The sequence below is a fragment of the Volvox carteri genome, assembly GCF_000143455.1.
Source record: "Volvox carteri f. nagariensis unplaced genomic scaffold VOLCAscaffold_1, whole genome shotgun sequence".
In the NCBI taxonomy this organism is placed as follows: domain Eukaryota; kingdom Viridiplantae; phylum Chlorophyta; class Chlorophyceae; order Chlamydomonadales; family Volvocaceae; genus Volvox; species Volvox carteri.
The window spans coordinates 825,294-842,097 of NW_003307545.1; the positions used below are offsets into that span (position 1 = coordinate 825,294).

At 54.5% G+C, this 16,804-nt stretch overlaps 2 protein-coding genes across 2 annotated transcripts; one reads left to right on the forward strand and one right to left on the reverse strand.

Moving 5' to 3' along the window:
- Positions 1-341: 341 nt before the first annotated feature.
- VOLCADRAFT_85850 (uncharacterized protein) lies at positions 342-10,929 on the forward strand (the record flags this gene model as incomplete). Its single annotated transcript, XM_002945612.1, has 21 exons — positions 342-435; positions 947-1,128; positions 1,757-1,828; positions 2,266-2,310; positions 2,594-2,725; positions 3,183-3,209; positions 3,650-3,730; positions 3,942-4,133; positions 4,524-4,754; positions 5,457-5,655; positions 5,813-6,023; positions 6,369-6,583; positions 6,751-6,989; positions 7,482-7,527; positions 7,922-8,007; positions 8,320-8,418; positions 8,639-8,803; positions 9,276-9,617; positions 9,823-9,927; positions 10,194-10,406; positions 10,591-10,929. 21 exons carry the CDS (start codon positions 342-344, stop codon positions 10,927-10,929), a joined length of 3,315 nt encoding a protein of 1,104 aa, XP_002945658.1.
- Positions 10,930-11,307: 378 nt separating this feature from the next.
- Positions 11,308-15,594, reverse strand: VOLCADRAFT_72245 (uncharacterized protein). Its single transcript, XM_002945972.1, has 9 exons — positions 15,343-15,594; positions 15,013-15,269; positions 14,856-14,909; positions 14,356-14,469; positions 13,703-13,794; positions 13,143-13,340; positions 12,822-12,918; positions 12,447-12,527; positions 11,308-12,280 (listed from the first exon to the last, which is right to left on the reverse strand). The coding sequence occupies exons 1-9, from the start codon at positions 15,587-15,589 to the stop codon at positions 12,149-12,151; spliced, it is 1,272 nt and encodes a 423-aa protein (XP_002946018.1). The 5' UTR covers positions 15,590-15,594; the 3' UTR covers positions 11,308-12,148.
- Between the last annotated feature and the right edge of the window lie 1,210 nt (positions 15,595-16,804).

Consider the following 16,804-nt stretch of genomic DNA (forward strand, 5'->3'; position numbering starts at 1 on the left):
CCTACCTGGGATTCCATTAGCTTTGCGCATTTAGCCATAATATGGATATGTGCTGCTTGCATCGCTTCTCCAATTACGCCAGGGTACGACAATTACCTACAATGAAACTGGTCATAGAAGGCCCCGTTCCATCCAAAGCAGGATTAGGTTAGTTAAATTTTTACTCCCCTGGGCCATTTGTGCCTCGCGGCCTGGGAATCTGGAATGTTATTCGTTCCTGTTTGGCGTTAGGGACACTTTGTTTTCTTTGCATGAATCAAAATAGAGGCCTTTAGATTTTCTGCATTATTGTACGGCTTGCTGCAACGTTACTGTCATCGCATCGACACAAGCCAGAAGCTATGGGAGCACTCGGGTCTTTCTGGGAAGCTGTGCTCGACTTCTTGTTCAGCTTTCGTCCCATACAGCAATTCCTCGTGCTCTACAAGAAAAATGGTGCGTTGCTCAAACAAACAAACCTATGACTGCAACCTTTGCGCCATACCTCCAACTTTACTCATAATGCCACTCCTGCCTAATATAATGCATATATTGAATCAATTTATCTTGGTATCCACGTCTATTTTTATTTTTGGGACGTGGTAGACGGCTTGTTTACATCCGTGCCTGCCAGCGGGCAGCAATCCTCTGCTCAATCATGGCCAGAACAATGGTTTCAAGGCGTCGACTAGCCGCACGCTTTGTTGGGACGAAACGAACTGGCCGATGCGCGTGGCTCCCAGTGCTCCGCTAATTCATGTGGCCCCTCCCGGCTGCGTGGGCAACTTCGCCCGCATGTCTGGGGACCCGTCCCCATGTTTTCATCATCAGGTCTTCGTTGTCTGCGTCCCTTTTCTTGCCAAACTTTGGCTCCATCCGGAACCCAACCCAACCTAGCCCAAACCTCTTTCACCTGTTGCCTTGTCTCCTGCTTCCTCTTTACCGCCCGCCCTGTTTCTGGCCTCAGCGCTCGTCGCGTGGCGCAACCGTCGTGCCACCATTCTTCGCATCCTGGCTCCGTTGCTGTTCCTGATCCTCGCGCTGGTTATTGACAAGGCCATTCAGGCCAATGACGGCAGCAGCTCGGCATTCCAGGACGTGGCCAGCCCGCAACCTGAAGGAATCGGCTCCATTCCGCAGTGCTCGCAGGTGCAGTCGTGTGCGTTTGTCTGCATGGGGACTGGATGAGTGGTTGGATGTAAGGCTTGGATGTGGATACGTGTGGGTGGTGAATGTGTGTAGTAGGATTGTTTCTCGCTACGAGTGGTGGATGTGGCGCTCATGTCGATGGCCCTGTTAGTGGCGGATTGGTGGATGTGGGTCAGTAGTTGGATGTGGGCCAGTAGTTGGATGTGGGGCAGTAGTTGGGTAATGGGCAATGAATTACACAGCTGTAGGGAGTTGGAGGAGGGGCAGTGGGGAATGCAGTCGGGGAGTATCGGGAGACCGAAGCTGGGAGAAGGTGCTGTTGTGGGATGCAGGCCGGGTGGCGCCCGGGCCAAGGTGTCGGAGCTGGGGTGTGAGGATGTGTGTTGGGGAGGGTTAAATTGTTGTACCTGCCGGCATTGCTTCTTCTCCTGTTGCTGTTGTGGATGGCCACCGCTCATACGACAAGTGCTACATCTACCGCTTGGCTTGTTGTTATCGGCTGCTGCTGCTGCTGCTGTTGCTGTTGTGTTTCCCGACGGCCTTGTTTTTTTTACTGTTCCTAGCCCAACGTATTCCAGCTGCGGCTGCTGCTGCCGCCGTCCCAACTGTTCCATTTTCCCTGCTTCAGGACCTGTACATTGGCAGCAAGGCCGGCTGCGTGGAGGTCCTGTATCAGCCCTCCCCGGACCCCATTGTGGATGTAAGTGTGGGGAAGTGCGAGCGTGTGCTGTGTGTTGGGGGAGGAGTTGGAACGGCCGGCAGGTAAAGGAAGGTGGAATGCTGTGGGAAGTGGCGTACTTTTAGAGTGGGGGAAAAGGGGGAGGCAAGGGGGAGAGAAGGGGGAGAGAAGGGGGAAGAGAAGGGGGAAGAGAGAGAGAGAGAGAGAGAGAGAGAGACGAAGAGAGAGGGGGGTTCTTAGTAACGGGACGGCGGCATTTCGGAAGTTGGAGTACGGTCTCCGTAGCAGCAACTTTGCTGTTGCACCGTGATCTTAATCCTACCTACCGCCACCGCCCAAGTCCTTTTGTGCAACTGTCCGTTTCATTACTGAACATACTCTGTGCTAGCTGGCTCATTGGACGAGCCAAGTATAAGCGTTAACTGTCTTCTGTCAACCGACCCGTATGTGTACTGCAGCTCATCATGCAAGGTGTCCAGGAGAAGAATTCCAACCCGATCAAGGTGAGAACGTACAGTGGCTGTGGCCGTGGCTGCACCACGCTATGGGTTCTGCACGTCTGTAGGTCTCCTAGGGTGCGGTGGCTGAGATGTGACATGTAGGCGGACATCAAGTGGGTTCGTTTTCCTGTACGTGTCTGTTCTACATGTACGGATTTTCCGTAAAATGACCCTCTCATTGAATACGCTGCTACCTTTTTTTGTGCCATACGGAATATGCGAGCTTGAATGCGCTGTTTCAAGAAGGTGCGTACGACGTGTGCCGTACGACAATTGTGCCGTACAGGTTCGAGGCTTTTCCAACCGCAGCGCCATCCAGGACTACCTCTTTAAAAACCCGGACAGCGCACTCAGTGCCGTACATTTTGAGAAGACCGGGTCTGCTCTCGAGGGTTTCATTATCCAAACCAATACCACGGTACGTCGGCAGACATGTATGAAGAAATACTATTTTTGCCGGACATTGAGATTATTAAGGATTCGATGCAATCGTTATGAAGGGCTTCTCTCCAGGCATTAGTATCTATGTAATCGTTTCGGCCGTAACTGTGCGCTCTCCTAATTTTTTATACGCATTTTCTGCGCAATTGAAGCGATTCCTGAGCCTTCGTGTTCTTCTGAATCGTATGAGCTCTCTGAAGCTTGTGACATCTATCCATTCATCCATGTATTTTCCGTTAACTCTCTTGCGTGTGTGTGTGTGTGTGTGTGTGTATGAGGGCCGGGACATCATTCCGAGCTCCCCCTCTCCCTATTTACTTATTTCCCATCCTCCCCGCTTTCTCTCTTTCCCACGCGCCCTCACCTACTTCCGTACGCCCTCTCTCCTCCAAATCCCCCCCCCCCCCAAACTCCCAACCCCAAAACTGCTACAGAGTAAATTCTTCAAGGGAAAGTTCCAGGTGGGTTAGCTGCCGTGGGGGTAGCTTCCGTTCATTTGGTGAATGGTATGACGCGGGGTGTACAGTGGGGCCTCTGTCGAAATACGTCGCCCTCCTGAGCCGAGACCGCTCCCTCTATTCTTATCGTTACCCGATCCACACCACCCGCCCTCTCTTGCGTGTTGCCTCTTTCCATACCTTTGCAATAGCAGATGGGGGGCTTGGCTATCTCTCACCCTTGGCTATCTCTCACCCTCCCTTTTCTTACCCTTCCCCCGCGCGAGTGCGCGAATTGCACCTCTCCCACACAGCACAGCCTGGCACCTCCAACGCCTCTGCCGCCTCCGCTGATGCTGTCGGTATGGAACCCCACTTACCCACCCACTTACCCACCCACTTACCCACCCACTTACCCACCCACTTACCCGCCCACGCACCCGCGCACACTCCCCTCCCCTCAGCATCCGAACAAGTTCATCCAGCTGCCGCTGCAGTTCGCCGTCCATCGTGAGATTGCCAGATATCAGCTTGGCAGCAGCGGGGTAAGCTTTTTTGGGGCGTTGGGGGGCTCCCTGGAGTCTGTGACCTGCGGCGGGAGGGAGGCGAGGGACCCACCTACGGGTGACATGGGAGGCGTTGGAGAGGAGGAAATTCCGGCGACCCAAAGACGTTTACCCTCATTGCTCTCCACGCCGTCCACCTCTTCCCACCCCTCTCCAACCATCCGCGTTCGCTCCCATCTGCTTCTTGCAGCTGCCTAATGCCGGCACCCTGGCCACCTCCCTGGAGTTTGAGGCCAACCTGAAGGAGTTCGCCCACCCCGCCATCGCCGCCGTGTCGGTGCTTGGTCAAGTGCTGGGTCCGTTTGTGTTCGCTGCCTGCATGTTCAGCTTCGTCATCCAGATTGGGGTGGTGGTGGCGGAGAAGGAGCTCGGGCTGAAACAGGTTCGTTCGTATTCGCGGGCGGACCGGGCCTGTAGAACATATTATCTGGCCGCTCGCTGTACAATCCACACAACAACACACACGCGACTTCCCGCCCTTTTTCACCTTGTTGCAAATCAGCTTTCCCCCGCCGCTCGTCCCTTCCCCCCTTGCTCCTACACTTGTTGCATATGAAAATCCCCTCTCCGTCAGCTCCCTTCCGGCTCCTCCCCTGCCCAAGAGGACTCCGGCACTTGGTGCTTCGGACGTCAGAAGAGTTGTTTTCTTTGTCCAGTTTTTACTTTGGACGTCAGAAGTGTTGTTTTTTTTGTCCAGTTTTTACTTTGGCTTTTGCATGTAACTCCCCTCCCCTTCCCCCGCCGCATCTTTCCCGCCTCTTCCCGCTCCCAGGCCCTTCGCACCATGGGCATGTCGGACAGCGCTTACTGGCTATCCTGGGGGGTGTGGGAGGTGACTCTGTCCTTCTTCGTGGCGCACTCGATCTGCATCTACGGCCTCATCCTGCAGTTCGATCTCTTCCTGCACAACAACTACGGACTGCTGTTCTTTTTGTTTTTCCTCTTTCAGCTGTCCATGAGCTCGATGGCGATGATGCTTTCGGCGTTTATACGCAGGACGCAGGTGTGCTGAGGGGCCAAAGGCGCGGAGCCAGTTGGTGGGGAGGAGAGTAATAATAATAATAATAATAATAATAATAATAATAATATTTTTTAATAACAACATTATTTATAATATTTATAAATATATATAATGATAATAATGACAACCGTGACAGCCTGAAGTAAGGCATGTGTTCATAAAGCCCCCGGGGGTTCAGGGCGGGCCTAGATGTGTGTGTGTGTGTGTATATCTTGCACCTCCCTCTCGCCGCTGTCGGGGTGGGAAGAGCAAAACACGTGCGAGCTTAGACAGGGTGGCCTCACAGTGCGGGTTCATGTTTGGGGGCAGGGCCCGGTGGGGACGTGGTTCCGCCCCTTTAGGGGATTCCATGGCATGCCGAGCTGATACCGAAATAAAATGTTCTGTACCCCCCCGTGGCTCCACGCCACGCCAAGCTCTCCCTAATTACTGGCCAAACGTGTCCGCTTGAGTTTGGGGAGTTATCTGGGGCTTTTCTTCTCGCGTGCAGATGCCCGCGGTACTTATCTTCACCCATTCCCTCTCTGCCTCCGCACCCTCTACACGCCACTTTCCCCTTTCCTCCCCTCCCCAGTTTGTTTACTTCTGACGCATCAGTCTTTCCTTGGCCATCACCTTCACTCGCTCGTGGTTCGTCTCACCCCCCTTCTCCCCTAAAAAAACCCTAAACCTCGCTTACCGTAGGTGGCCGTTTACCTGGGCTTCACCATCTTCATCGTCGGCTGGATCATGCAGGCCGTTGTACTGTTTGGTGTGCCGTACAGTCCAGATTATTTTTGGACGGCCAATCAGGCCATTACCATTATTTTCTCAATGCTGCCCTGGGACTTGCTCGCCAAGGGCTTCAGTGATCTGGGCGCGGCCACTGTGGGTACCAATCCAGGTGGGTGGCGCGCGGGATGTCTGGATGCTGTTTGGGTGGCTGGGTGGAATGGTTCTCATTCTCATAAGACCTGCTGCACAACCGACTCAACGACCAACCAACAACCCACATCCTATGAACTACCCCTATCCCCTTGTCCCCATGCGCACGCACACAGGTCTTAAGTGGAGCGAGCGCTCGTCGTACTGCTCGTACATTAAAAACGTAGAAGACCAGCCGTCGTACAATCGCGCCACCACGTACAAGAGCTTTGACTGCGTCATTTCGCTGAATACCATTTACGGCGTCTTTTTGGCGCTGTGGGCTGGCTACTTTTTGTTGGCCGTATACTTTGACAACATTATGCCCAATGAGTTTGGAGTAAGCAAGTAAGACGGGAGGGACAGTAAGACGGAGTGAGCTGTGCGGTGCTGTACTCAGGAGGACCGGGGCAGGGTGTGGTGTGCATGGCATGAAGAACGGCATGAAGAGCGGCATGAAGAGCGAGAGGGGAGGGGACGTTGGCATAGGGTGGAGGAGGATGGATGAATGGATGCAGCAGCAGCAGCAGCAGCTTTCCGTGCTGCTTGGACCTGGACCTGTATTTCCTTGCTGCCTTATTACCCCTCTTCCGCCCAACTCCCCTCCACCCTCCCACTCCCATCTCCGCTTTTGACTGAATCCATATTCCCATGCCTTTGACTGAATCCATGTTTCCTCGCCACTGGTTCCAGGCCGTTCTACTACTTCCTGGATCCCGGATACTGGTTCCCCAGCTGCAGTAGGGCCCAGAACAAGCTGAAGCTTGTGCAGCAGAGTCTGAATGGCGCTGCAGGGCATCATGGCGCCCGGGCGGGTGGGGGCCCCGTGCCGCCCCCGGTTTCGGAGCTCGATGAGGACGTATCTGCGGAGGAGCAGAAGATGAAGGCGCTGCTGCAGCACCGCACAGGTAGGGCTGACCACCTCTCTATATGGCCGTCACACCGGTCTAAATGCCCTAGTCCTTTTCCTTACAACTTCCGTGAAAACGTCTTGGTATTTGTTTTTAAAAAAATATTTTTTAAATTATGCCCTGCCGCCTCACTCGACATTTTTCCTGCTTGCTCTCTCTCGCAGGCGCCGGTCCAGGTGCCATGGCGCTCCAGGAGGTTGGGACCGCGGGTGTCGACGGCCGTACGAATGCCGTGGAGGTGTACGGCTTGACGAAGCTTTACAAGGGCAGTATCGGCTTTTGCGGCATGTCGCTCAAGTGCTGCTCCTGCTGTGACTGCTGCTCGTGTGAGAAGACGGACGACTTTTGGGCGATGAAGGGCTCCTGGTTCAGCATTCCGCAGGGCCAGCTGTTCTGCTTGCTGGTGAGGTTTGTGTCCGGTAGAGGGCTCACGGATGGAAGATGTGGGTCGGCTAGGCTTCCCTTGGAGCCCTAAGGGCAGCGGTAGAGGCTTTACTTTCTGCCATGCAGAACGTTGGGAACGGTAGCTCCGGTGGTGGAAGGGTTTGGATGGTTATCTTGAGGGATGAGGGGTGTTGTGATGTGCGTGGTGTCTTCACCTGCCACCGCGCTTGCTTATGTGTGGCGTGTTGATGTGGCATCATCGCCTGTAGCTACGGGGTGGGGGTGCTTAGCCCGCCGGACCTGGATTGCATTGGTCCCGGTCTTAGCTTTCCCTCCGTCGCGCGCCTCCGTCATTACAATATCCTCTGAATCCCGCTAGAAGGCTGGCTTCACTGGGGTTTTACGTACGTGTTCTTCCTCCCAATTTTTCAATGTTCTTTCCGTCTTCCACCCCTCCGACCGGCTTGCCTCCTCCCCGTCCTCGCTTTGCCATGATACCTCCTGCTGCTAGGGCCCCAACGGCGCCGGAAAGACCACCACCATCAACTGCCTAACTGGTAGGTGCCTGCGTGAGTGTGAGTGAGATTAGAGGAAGAGATGTTAAGAATATTAGAGATAGAGGAAATAGCCGGTAGTTTAATCAGGATAGTGCGGGCGGGAGTGTGTGAAGAGTGAGTGAGTGAGTGAGAGTGTGTGCGCTTGGCAGGATGGTGTTTGTGTAATGTTTTGGCCGATGGGAATGTCTGGAGCGCATTGTCTCGTTGGGCCGGGCGGTGTCTCTCGTTCCGTCATGTCCCCAGGTGCTCCATACCACATGCCACACATACGCGCATGCGCACCACCTATGCACCTGCGCGCCATCCGCGCCCCCTTTCGTTGTTGCGACTCGGTTCGTGACAAAACACGCATGCATGCCCACACGCACACGCACACACCCTCCCTCCCGCCCAGGCGCCATTCCCCCTACTGGCGGTGAGGCGCTGGTGTACGAGGAGCCCATCAGCAACCCGGGAGGACTGGACCGCATCCGGGCGCAGGTAGGGGATGTTAGGGGGGCCGGGAGGGTTCGGAGGGGCCGGAGATATTAATGAAACCGTAGCGGATGGATGGAGGTGCGAGGTGGGTGGGTGGGTGGGTGTGTTTGTGAGAGAGAAAGAGAGAGATGCGGATGGTCGTAGGTAGGTGGGCCTAAGGGCTCTGGCGGGACTGAAATAATCCTTCAGGGCCGACAAGGCAGGACCAGCCGTATCAGATGTTTCCGTAGATTCTCTACTCGTTCTATCCCAACCTCCTCTCCGCTCGGGTTTACACTCCCGGCCCCCAACCCCAACCCCCAAAAATCTTTGCAGATGGGTGTCTGCCCCCAGTTCGACATCCTATGGAACGAACTCAACGGTCAGGAGCACCTCTCCATATACGCCCACATCAAGGGTCTGCCGCGACGCAAGGTATGAGAAGCCCAGGATAGCCGACATGCCCTCGTAGGTAGCACTGTTATTACACATTTACAACTTCACGTTGTCGCCCTGCCTTGTCGCTTGAACAGGCGCGGTGTCGCTGTTGCCCCAATATTCCTCTGTGCCTTGTGCATCCATGCATGCACGCTTCCCTCGTTTCTTTCCCCTCCCATTCTCGCCCGTCCCATTGTCGCCCAACCTGCGTGGATAGGTCGCTGAGAACGTTGCTGAGCTGCTTGAGAAGGTGAAGCTCACCTACGCCGCCGACCAGCGCGCCGGGGCGTACAGCGGTGGCATGAAGCGGCGACTGAGCGTTGCTATTGCGCTGCTAGGCGACCCAAGAATTGTGTACCTGGACGAGCCTACCACTGGCATGGTAAGGGATAGAGAGGCTGTGGGGGCGGGAGAGCAGCTCTCCCAGGTCGAGGAAAACAGAGACAAGCGACCTAAAGAGACAGACAGACAGACAGACAGACAGACAGGCAGACAGACAGACACTGGAAACATGATTAGACCCTGACTTGAGTTGACACGACACTGCCATGAAGGGATGAAATATGACTATAGGCGAGGGGAAGGGAACTGCAAAGAACTGTGGAGATGGCAATGCCTGAAAGCGAGAAGAATGTGACGTGACCGTGCCGTGCCATCTTCTTCTCGTCCTTTCCGTTCGGCGCCCATTTGTCGACACCGTTTCTTTCCCTCCCTTCCTCCTCCCCCGCCACCGCCATAATTCCCATACGCTGGAAATCGTCGTCTTCTTAACCCCCCTCCCTGCCCTCTGCCGTCGTCAGTGGTTCATCTGAACCCCCTCTGCCCTCCGTTCTGTGACCCCATGCCCCCTGCAGGACCCCATCTCTCGTCGCTACGTGTGGGACATCATTCAGGAGGCCAAGACCGGTCGGGCCATAGTGCTGACAACCCACTCCATGGAGGAAGCCGACATCCTTGGAGACCGCATCGCCATCATGGCGCGAGGCAAGCTGAGATGCATCGGCACCAGTCTGCGGCTCAAGCAGCGCTTCGGGTCGGGATACACGCTATCGGTGAGTGTCACCGCCGCCACCGCCGGCGTGCGTCGAGGCAGCAACACGACAGTGGGCTCTGCGGCGGCGACGGCACCGACGCGCGAGCCTAGCGCTACGGCAGTGGTGGAGAGGCGGGCGGCGGTGGTTAAGCAGTTTTTCCAGGTGGGCGGCTGCGCTTCGGGTTCGTAGTGGCCAGTACTGTGGATGCATCTTACGTTCTATGACACATAGCCTCACCTCACCTCTCCTAAGATGACATAAACCGTTTTTTCAGCTGTCGTCTTTTGCGTTTGTAATACTTGTGTCTTGCAGTGTTGTTCTTAAATTTTACCGCCTCCTCCCCCTCCTCCGTCTCCGCCCCTCCCAGGAGCGTCTGGGTCTGGCTCCCGTAGATGAGTCCAAGGCCTACATGCATTTCCTGGTCGACCGGGAGAAGGAGCCCCTCCTTAACAGCTTCTTGGTTGAGCTGGAGGTGGGGCGGGATTTGGGTGGCGTGGCGTTTTGGCGTGGATTGGGAGTCTGCTAACTTTAGTGATGACTTTGGGGATGATGGCCGGAAAACAAAGTCCCTACTTGTTCTATATTGCGTTATCCATCTCGTTTATGTACGCCTCCTCTTGCCCCTGCTTTTTTTCGCCTGTATGAAATCGCCAAGAGTAACACATTGGATATTCTTTCCTGCCTCGCGCCTTCCTTCCCGCGGTTGCCTCTTCCTCGCCTCCTGGTGCCCTGATTCAGGCCAACCGCGGATCTCTCGGTATCACGGATGTGCAGCTGAGTCTCACAAGCTTGGAAGAGGTGTTCCTCAACATCGCCCGCAAGGCGGAGATGGAGGCAGCCACGGCGGCCGGCAAGTCGTCCGTGACGCATGTGATGGATGACGGCAGCAAGCTGCAAATCCCCATTGGTGCGGAGTTGGTGGCGAACCCCGTCACCAAGGTCACGTACAAGGTGCGAAAGGGAGTCCTCACCTCGGGTGGTGAGGGTAGAAGTCAGGATGGGGACGGGGAAGTAAGGAGAACTCAGGGCCCCGTCAGGGCCGCGATGTTTTTAAAGTATGATATTGCAGGGAGGGTAATCAAGAGGTAGTGGTATCATTCCTGTCATATCCCCTGGTCAACCTTTCCATCCACAGGTCCGCTGGGGCACAGACGAGGCCGGCCGCCTGGTCATCCTGGACGCAACCGCCGTGCCGCCGCCCACGTCGGCCATGGTGCCACCCAGCACCGGGGCTGTACTGCCATACGGTTCCGGCGGGTACGGCATGCCGCCGCCGCCAGCAACGGGGGCGTTGGTGCCGGCAGGCGCAATGCCGCTGGCTCAGCCGGTGCCGGCACCGTCGCTGGCTGCAGGGTTGCATAACGGCAGTGCCCGGCTGGTGACGTCGGGCCCTCTGGCACCGGTGTCGGGTGCCAGCATGGGCACGCCCACGTACCCGGGCTACAACCCATCACCTAATCAGTCCTCGAGCTGAAGAGTTGAGAACATCCGTGTTTTGAAATGATTGGCGAAGTGGTGAGCGACATGGGCGATTCAGCCGGGGAGTCCGGTCCGTCATTTTGGCGATCTCACGCGCGACCTACATAACTCTCCATCGGCCTATTGCAATTACTCGCCGCCACCTTCATTGAAAAAGAGCTTACCCATTTTCCAAATTGAGCGCGTGTGCAGCAATGCATCGTGATCTGTCAGCAGGGCTGCTGTGCCTGCCGCGAGGGTTTGTGCCCATCTGTCCGGTCCGCGAGGCAAAGGCTATCGGGGACGTTCCGTGCCGCGTGCTAAGGCGTGCTCATCAGCTGTCGTCGAGGGTATGGTGTTCCCCAACCGGAAGCGCAATACGATTCGTGCGATGTGTATCTGTAACGTCTATCTGCTCTTTCCCTGGGGGCGCCCCGTGTGCACGTACTCGCACACGTGGTATCGGAGTTTTATGGAAGTACGTTGAGTGGAGTTTTCGCGGCCGGATTCGCGCGGTCGTTGGGCAAGAGAGGTGTGTAGTGCTGAGGGTGAAGAAGATTTTAGGGCAATGGGTTTCCCACATTGTTTCCCACATTGTGAAGTTGTTGCGGATGCAGTTTCGCGATGGAGACTGTATTCCTTACCTTGTGCAGTGCGGACAGCGTCCTTCGATAAGCTGTCATGTCATATTTGTCATGCGCATGCCTTTTCCGCTGTATTTCCGATGTATAGCTTTGAATGGCTGATTCAGTAACAACCAAACCGGTTAGGTTTTTATAAGAGGGAGGATGAATACATCTTTCCGAATGTTGTTGCGGGGCGTGAGGGCGGGTTCCCGCGTAATGGCTTTGGCGGTCTCTAATAGAGAACAATCTGGGAGGTTACATTCAGAGGTGGAACGAGAGTGTTAAGAGGGGCGAGGACGAGAGAATTAGCAAGCCTTATTATTTCAATAGCATTATTTTTCTTCTCACGAACATCCAAAAACCGTGTCAACCCAATTCCTGTCATAATTTTAAACCTTGGCTGTCCGTCCCGCCTATCTCTCTGCTTCACTCTCAGCACTAACATGCATGTAGCCCACCTATCTTTCCTCATTACAGCCACAGTGCACTGGTTTAACGCTATTAAACTCGAGGAACCAATCATGGGCTGGCCGATTAAGGCACGGAGATTACACAGCGTGGCAAAGCAAAGCAAGCAGCCGAAGGGAAATGCTCCTTCCCAAATGCACGCTACTTGTTGTAAAGGAAGAAAAAGCCCAGGCCAAAGAAAGCCAGCATCACTGAGATGGCGGACGCGTAGTAAGGGTAGGCGCACGTCAGGAAGCGCTCGTACTCATTGTGCTTGAACGGACGAACTGGAACCTGCGGACAAAAGAGGGATTGTTTAATGCAGCGCACTCAGAAGTAGCGCCCTCGTGAATCACCACCGCTTGTGGCAATCGAAAGCAAGCAGGTGCACTCGGGCCTCGCCATCGCCACACTCTCAGGGCGTTGGACCACAACTCAAACGATATGATAGGGGACCCACCTGGTGTGTCAACTTGATATACGAGTATCCTCGGTGGGAGTAGTCAACAAAGTACTTAAAAACACCGTAAACATCAGGCACCTGCAACAATATTCACAATAAAGCATATCCGTCCCTCCTTTAGTCAAGCCGTAATCGGAAAGCCGATAAGGCGACCGGCTGGCCGGACAGTCGGCATGGCTGGCCGTAATTCACCCAGTCCCCGGCAAGAAACCTTCAACATCCGTCTATCTGTGACTGTACCACAGAGGCGACTCTGCACGTTAAGACACAATGTCCGTGGCTATTGCAAGGCACGCGCCCATGGCGAAACCTCAGAACAGGGAGCCAAGCTAGATTGTCGTGTACAGCCAATTCACCGTATTCCCCATCCACCTTGAAGCGAAGAGAAAAGGTTCCCTTGCCGTCATGCTGCAGCGGCTGCCGAATGTAAGGATTGAGCATAATGAACTCCAGCTGAATGTCATCGGCCCTGTTTCAGGAGGATGAACCGAAGTAGGAAGGGGCATAAATGGAGCTTTCCTTACGGTTTAATATTTGATCGCAGCAACTCGTGCATGCCGGCACTGACCTGAAGGAAGTCTCCGTAGGGTCTACCGACAAGAGCAGCGGTCCATCCATCCATCCATCTATCCATCCATATACAACCCCCGATTGCATACAAATACGTCCCCCCATCCGTCGCTTTTAACTCACACATATGGCTTGGACACGCCTCCCTCCACCTCCACGACGTCCACCAAGAACTCCACGTCGTCATTAACCCTGTAGCCCCACGGCTGCTCGTCTGAGCCCAGCAGGTGATGACGCAAGTTGGAAGCCACCAGCACACCGCGGTCCTGGAAGGCCCAGCGGGCCAGCGTCACCGTGAACGCCCAGTTGGCGGTGTGGGAGCTGCGCGGGGATTTTAGGTGCGGCCATGACACAGGCATTAGGAAGCAAGATAATGTAATCGGTTCATCGACACCAGAGCTAGGAAACAAGAGGTGCAGGAGAAGCGAGGACGCCGACGGCGTGCCAGGCAAGCGCGCCACAGCGGCCCTGGTAAGATAAGGAACCTGTGCGGCTGCACCATCGCAATCTGATTAATCCCAATGCTCCCAACGGATTCCAAGAAGGCAGCTGAGTCCCAACGGCTCGATCAACAGCTGCGGGACACACCCATGCGGCGCCCAGGGTAAGCAGCCCTGAACTGCCGCTTATCGTCGTTTGTAGTCACAGCTGTGACTTGTACTCAGCTATGCAGTGCTTCCTACCTGGCGCCATTCACGGTCACCAAGGCGTCGAAGAACTTGTCTGTGAACATGTCCAGAGATCCAGCCACAACCATGCGAGCATTGTTGCGTGCCTGACTCAGCAATATAGCATAGTGCAGGCAAGGTCAGTAATATCCCACGCAAAGCGTTCTTGGTGCAACAATAGGAAAATAGGCGAGCCCCGGCAAAGACCCCCAAGCCACCCAATCACAGCGGGAAGAACTCGCGCAAGCAGGAAAGGCGGAAGCGCCAGCAGTCGCACGTAATAGGGGTGTCACGACCGTAGTGCTCAACTAGACGGGAGAAACGACAGCCACGAAAGTTTGTTGCTTCATATCTACGGAGAAAGCCACGGCACCACCAACCTCTTTTGAATTACCCAATCCTATTGGAGTTAAATCCGCTTACTACTATCAGGATTTCGCAACGCACTGACCAGCCCACATGCCCGAGATCCTCCCATTTTACACCCATTGTGGTATTCACCGCTAGTTGCGAATAGAAGAATAGCACTCGCCAATACATGCCCTGGACTGGGTTCCAAGTATTTGACGTACTTAACCCTAAGTAAAAGCCAATCCACTCTACTTCCAAATCCCCTCCGCACGCAGTACTGCTGCAAGCGATCTCGGAACGTCTGGTGTTTTCCGTACCTGCACCGCGGTAACCAGCGAAATTGCGGAGCCGACCATAAGCGTCGGCGGCTCCTGCACGCCAGACTTCACGAAGCTGTAGGCCGTGCTGGGCGCCCCGAGGACCACTGTCGCCTACATGAAGCATGGCCGCATGACTTTGCAGTCAGGTGATACGCCACAAGGCAGGCAGTTCACTTCTGCCAGCGCCCGACTGGGGGACGCTGCTGTCTGGTCCGTCTCCTTCCATCCATAACAATATAAACGGGCAGCCTTGGACTAGCCTTGTCTCCAGAACCCTTAGGCACTGGTTTGCGGTAAAAGCTAATGCTAACCTCTTAAGTTCCCCCCGGAAATAAGCCGAATGGACTGAATGATACGCTGGTAACACTAAAATCGCCATTCTGTCCTTTGGCATAATGAACATTCCCAAGGATTGTGGTCAATGGATGCAGGGCGGCAGGTTGCCCTAAAGTCCTACCCAGAGCTTTTCAGGGCCATATTGCCATCGCCACACCCACCAGCTCGGAGTCACCAGGGATGGTGGATGCAACACCGCGAAAGAGCACAGGCTCCTACAGAAGGGATGGGCAGGTTAAGCAACGGCCACATTCGTGCCACATGCTGAAAACCCAGGCCAACTTCCAAATAATGGTACTTCAAGGTTAGCATTCACACCTTGTACGGGCCCCCAACCATCACCGGAGCATCCACAAGATCTCCGGCAGCGATGAGGGTATGATCCTCTTGACCATCCAGGGTTGCATGATTGAAGTGGTCGAAGACTTTTGACCCCCGGTCGTCGACATCCACGCCAAACTCTGCTGCCAGGTTACGCAGGGCCTCTGAGACGTCCGTGTTCACCGCAAGCAAGACATTGTGCCCCGAGTCGACAAAGTCCAAGATGGTCTGCTGGTCGACGCTGCCACCGAAGCCTGCGCAATTGCGAAACAATAAATAACCGAGGATGGCATTGACTACAGGTGCTTACTGTCAGAGTCCAGATACCTTCCGACTTTGGAGCGAAAAGCACCAGATCATCGTAGAGCCAGGTGCCATACTCCTTAAGCTTAAGGCTAGAGTCTCGCACGCCCTTGAATGTCACATCAAATCCGGCGTCTCGGAGAGAGCCAAAGAATTTTGAGTACTTTTCTGCCTCGTTCACATTTGGCAGTAACACAAGAACTCTCTTGCCAGCGGAGGCGAGACCTAAGATGGCCAAAAGCCCTAAGGCAAAGAATAGTTGTCTTGCCATTTTCACTCTATGCTTGCAACACCACAGCGCAGGTATTTCCTTGGCATCGAGACATGGCGTACGGCAGACATAAGTAGTGGGTCGTGCCTACCCTCTGAACATTAGCGGCTCACAGCTACATCGCATAGAGAAATGCCGGATTCATAATCAGGTATAGTAGCAGCAACTTGGCATTGTTATAGCAGGACCTTGGTTTGCTGTAGACCTGTACACTGCGAAGTGCCGCGTCTTTCCTAGGTTTAATCATCATGGGTTGGGATGGTAAGCTAGGCTTGTGCCATCTTCCAAGGCCTTTGTGGTGGAGCCTTGAATGTTGGCATGCTAGTTTGAGGTCGAAAGGGAGAGTCGGTTGGTCAGCCCCGGGAGGCCGTACAGACCAAAGGACCCAAATAGTGTAAGGAACTGACATACTTACGCATACTTGGTTTACAAGTATATAGGGAAGAAAAGAAATACAATTCAACTTACCACGCTAATCAATCCTCGTGACCTACTGGACCCCACAGAAGGTCTTAGCCCAACCAGGACCACTTCGCCCGCCAGCATTCGCCGGCATTCGGATTGGAGTATGTATCAATGACGGGAAGCGAGGTGCTGTCGCCAGGATTCGGACATGGAGCTCTCGACTAACCTGTGCCGGGGCCCAAGCGCTCTGAGCCGGCAATCAGTGTGGACCTGCTTAGCCTGCGTATACAAGCTCGGGCTTTCATGCCACAGGGCTGAGTCAGGAAATATGAGTCCAGGGTGTCTGAGGGCGGCAGCAGCGTAAGCAGCTAGAGGAGCCGTTGGAGAGCAAGAAGCTGTGCAACAATCTGTCGTTTCCATATGAAGCATTTCGCCATGAGTACCATGGAACTTTCTCTATGGAGCTATAGGGGGCTTAGGACCGCCGTGAGGTAGGTGTCAAGCAGCCATCATGGGTACCCCTTGCATAGAGCTGCAATCAGACATCATATGTGCGTGTTGAATGGTTTTAAGTACATGATTGCCTATTGATCTTCATGTCTTTTGCTGCTTGCGTTTTTGCTGTAGGGCAATTGACACATGGGTCGGTCGAGATAAATTGCGTATTTGCCAAAACACACCATTCGATGTTGGACATGGTATAATTTGTGACGATTATAAGGAGCTGTCGGTTGTACTTGAATGAGGGCGCTATGCTTGCTGCGAAATAGTTGTGCAACCTATGCCGGATTTCTGCAAAGCTGTTTCGGA

Excerpts from the sequence above, each read along its gene's own strand:
- VOLCADRAFT_72245 (XM_002945972.1), bottom strand. The coding sequence starts at position 15,589 with ATGGCAAGACAACTATTCTTTGCCTTAGGGCTTTTGGCCATCTTAGGT. Across the intron at positions 15,270-15,342 it reads TTTCGCTCCAAAGTCGGAAG|GCTTCGGTGGCAGCGTCGAC; the intron begins GTATCTGGACTC and ends GCAATTGCGCAG. Across the intron at positions 13,795-14,355 it reads CGCTGGTTACCGCGGTGCAG|GCACGCAACAATGCTCGCAT; the intron begins GTACGGAAAACA and ends TTGCTGAGTCAG.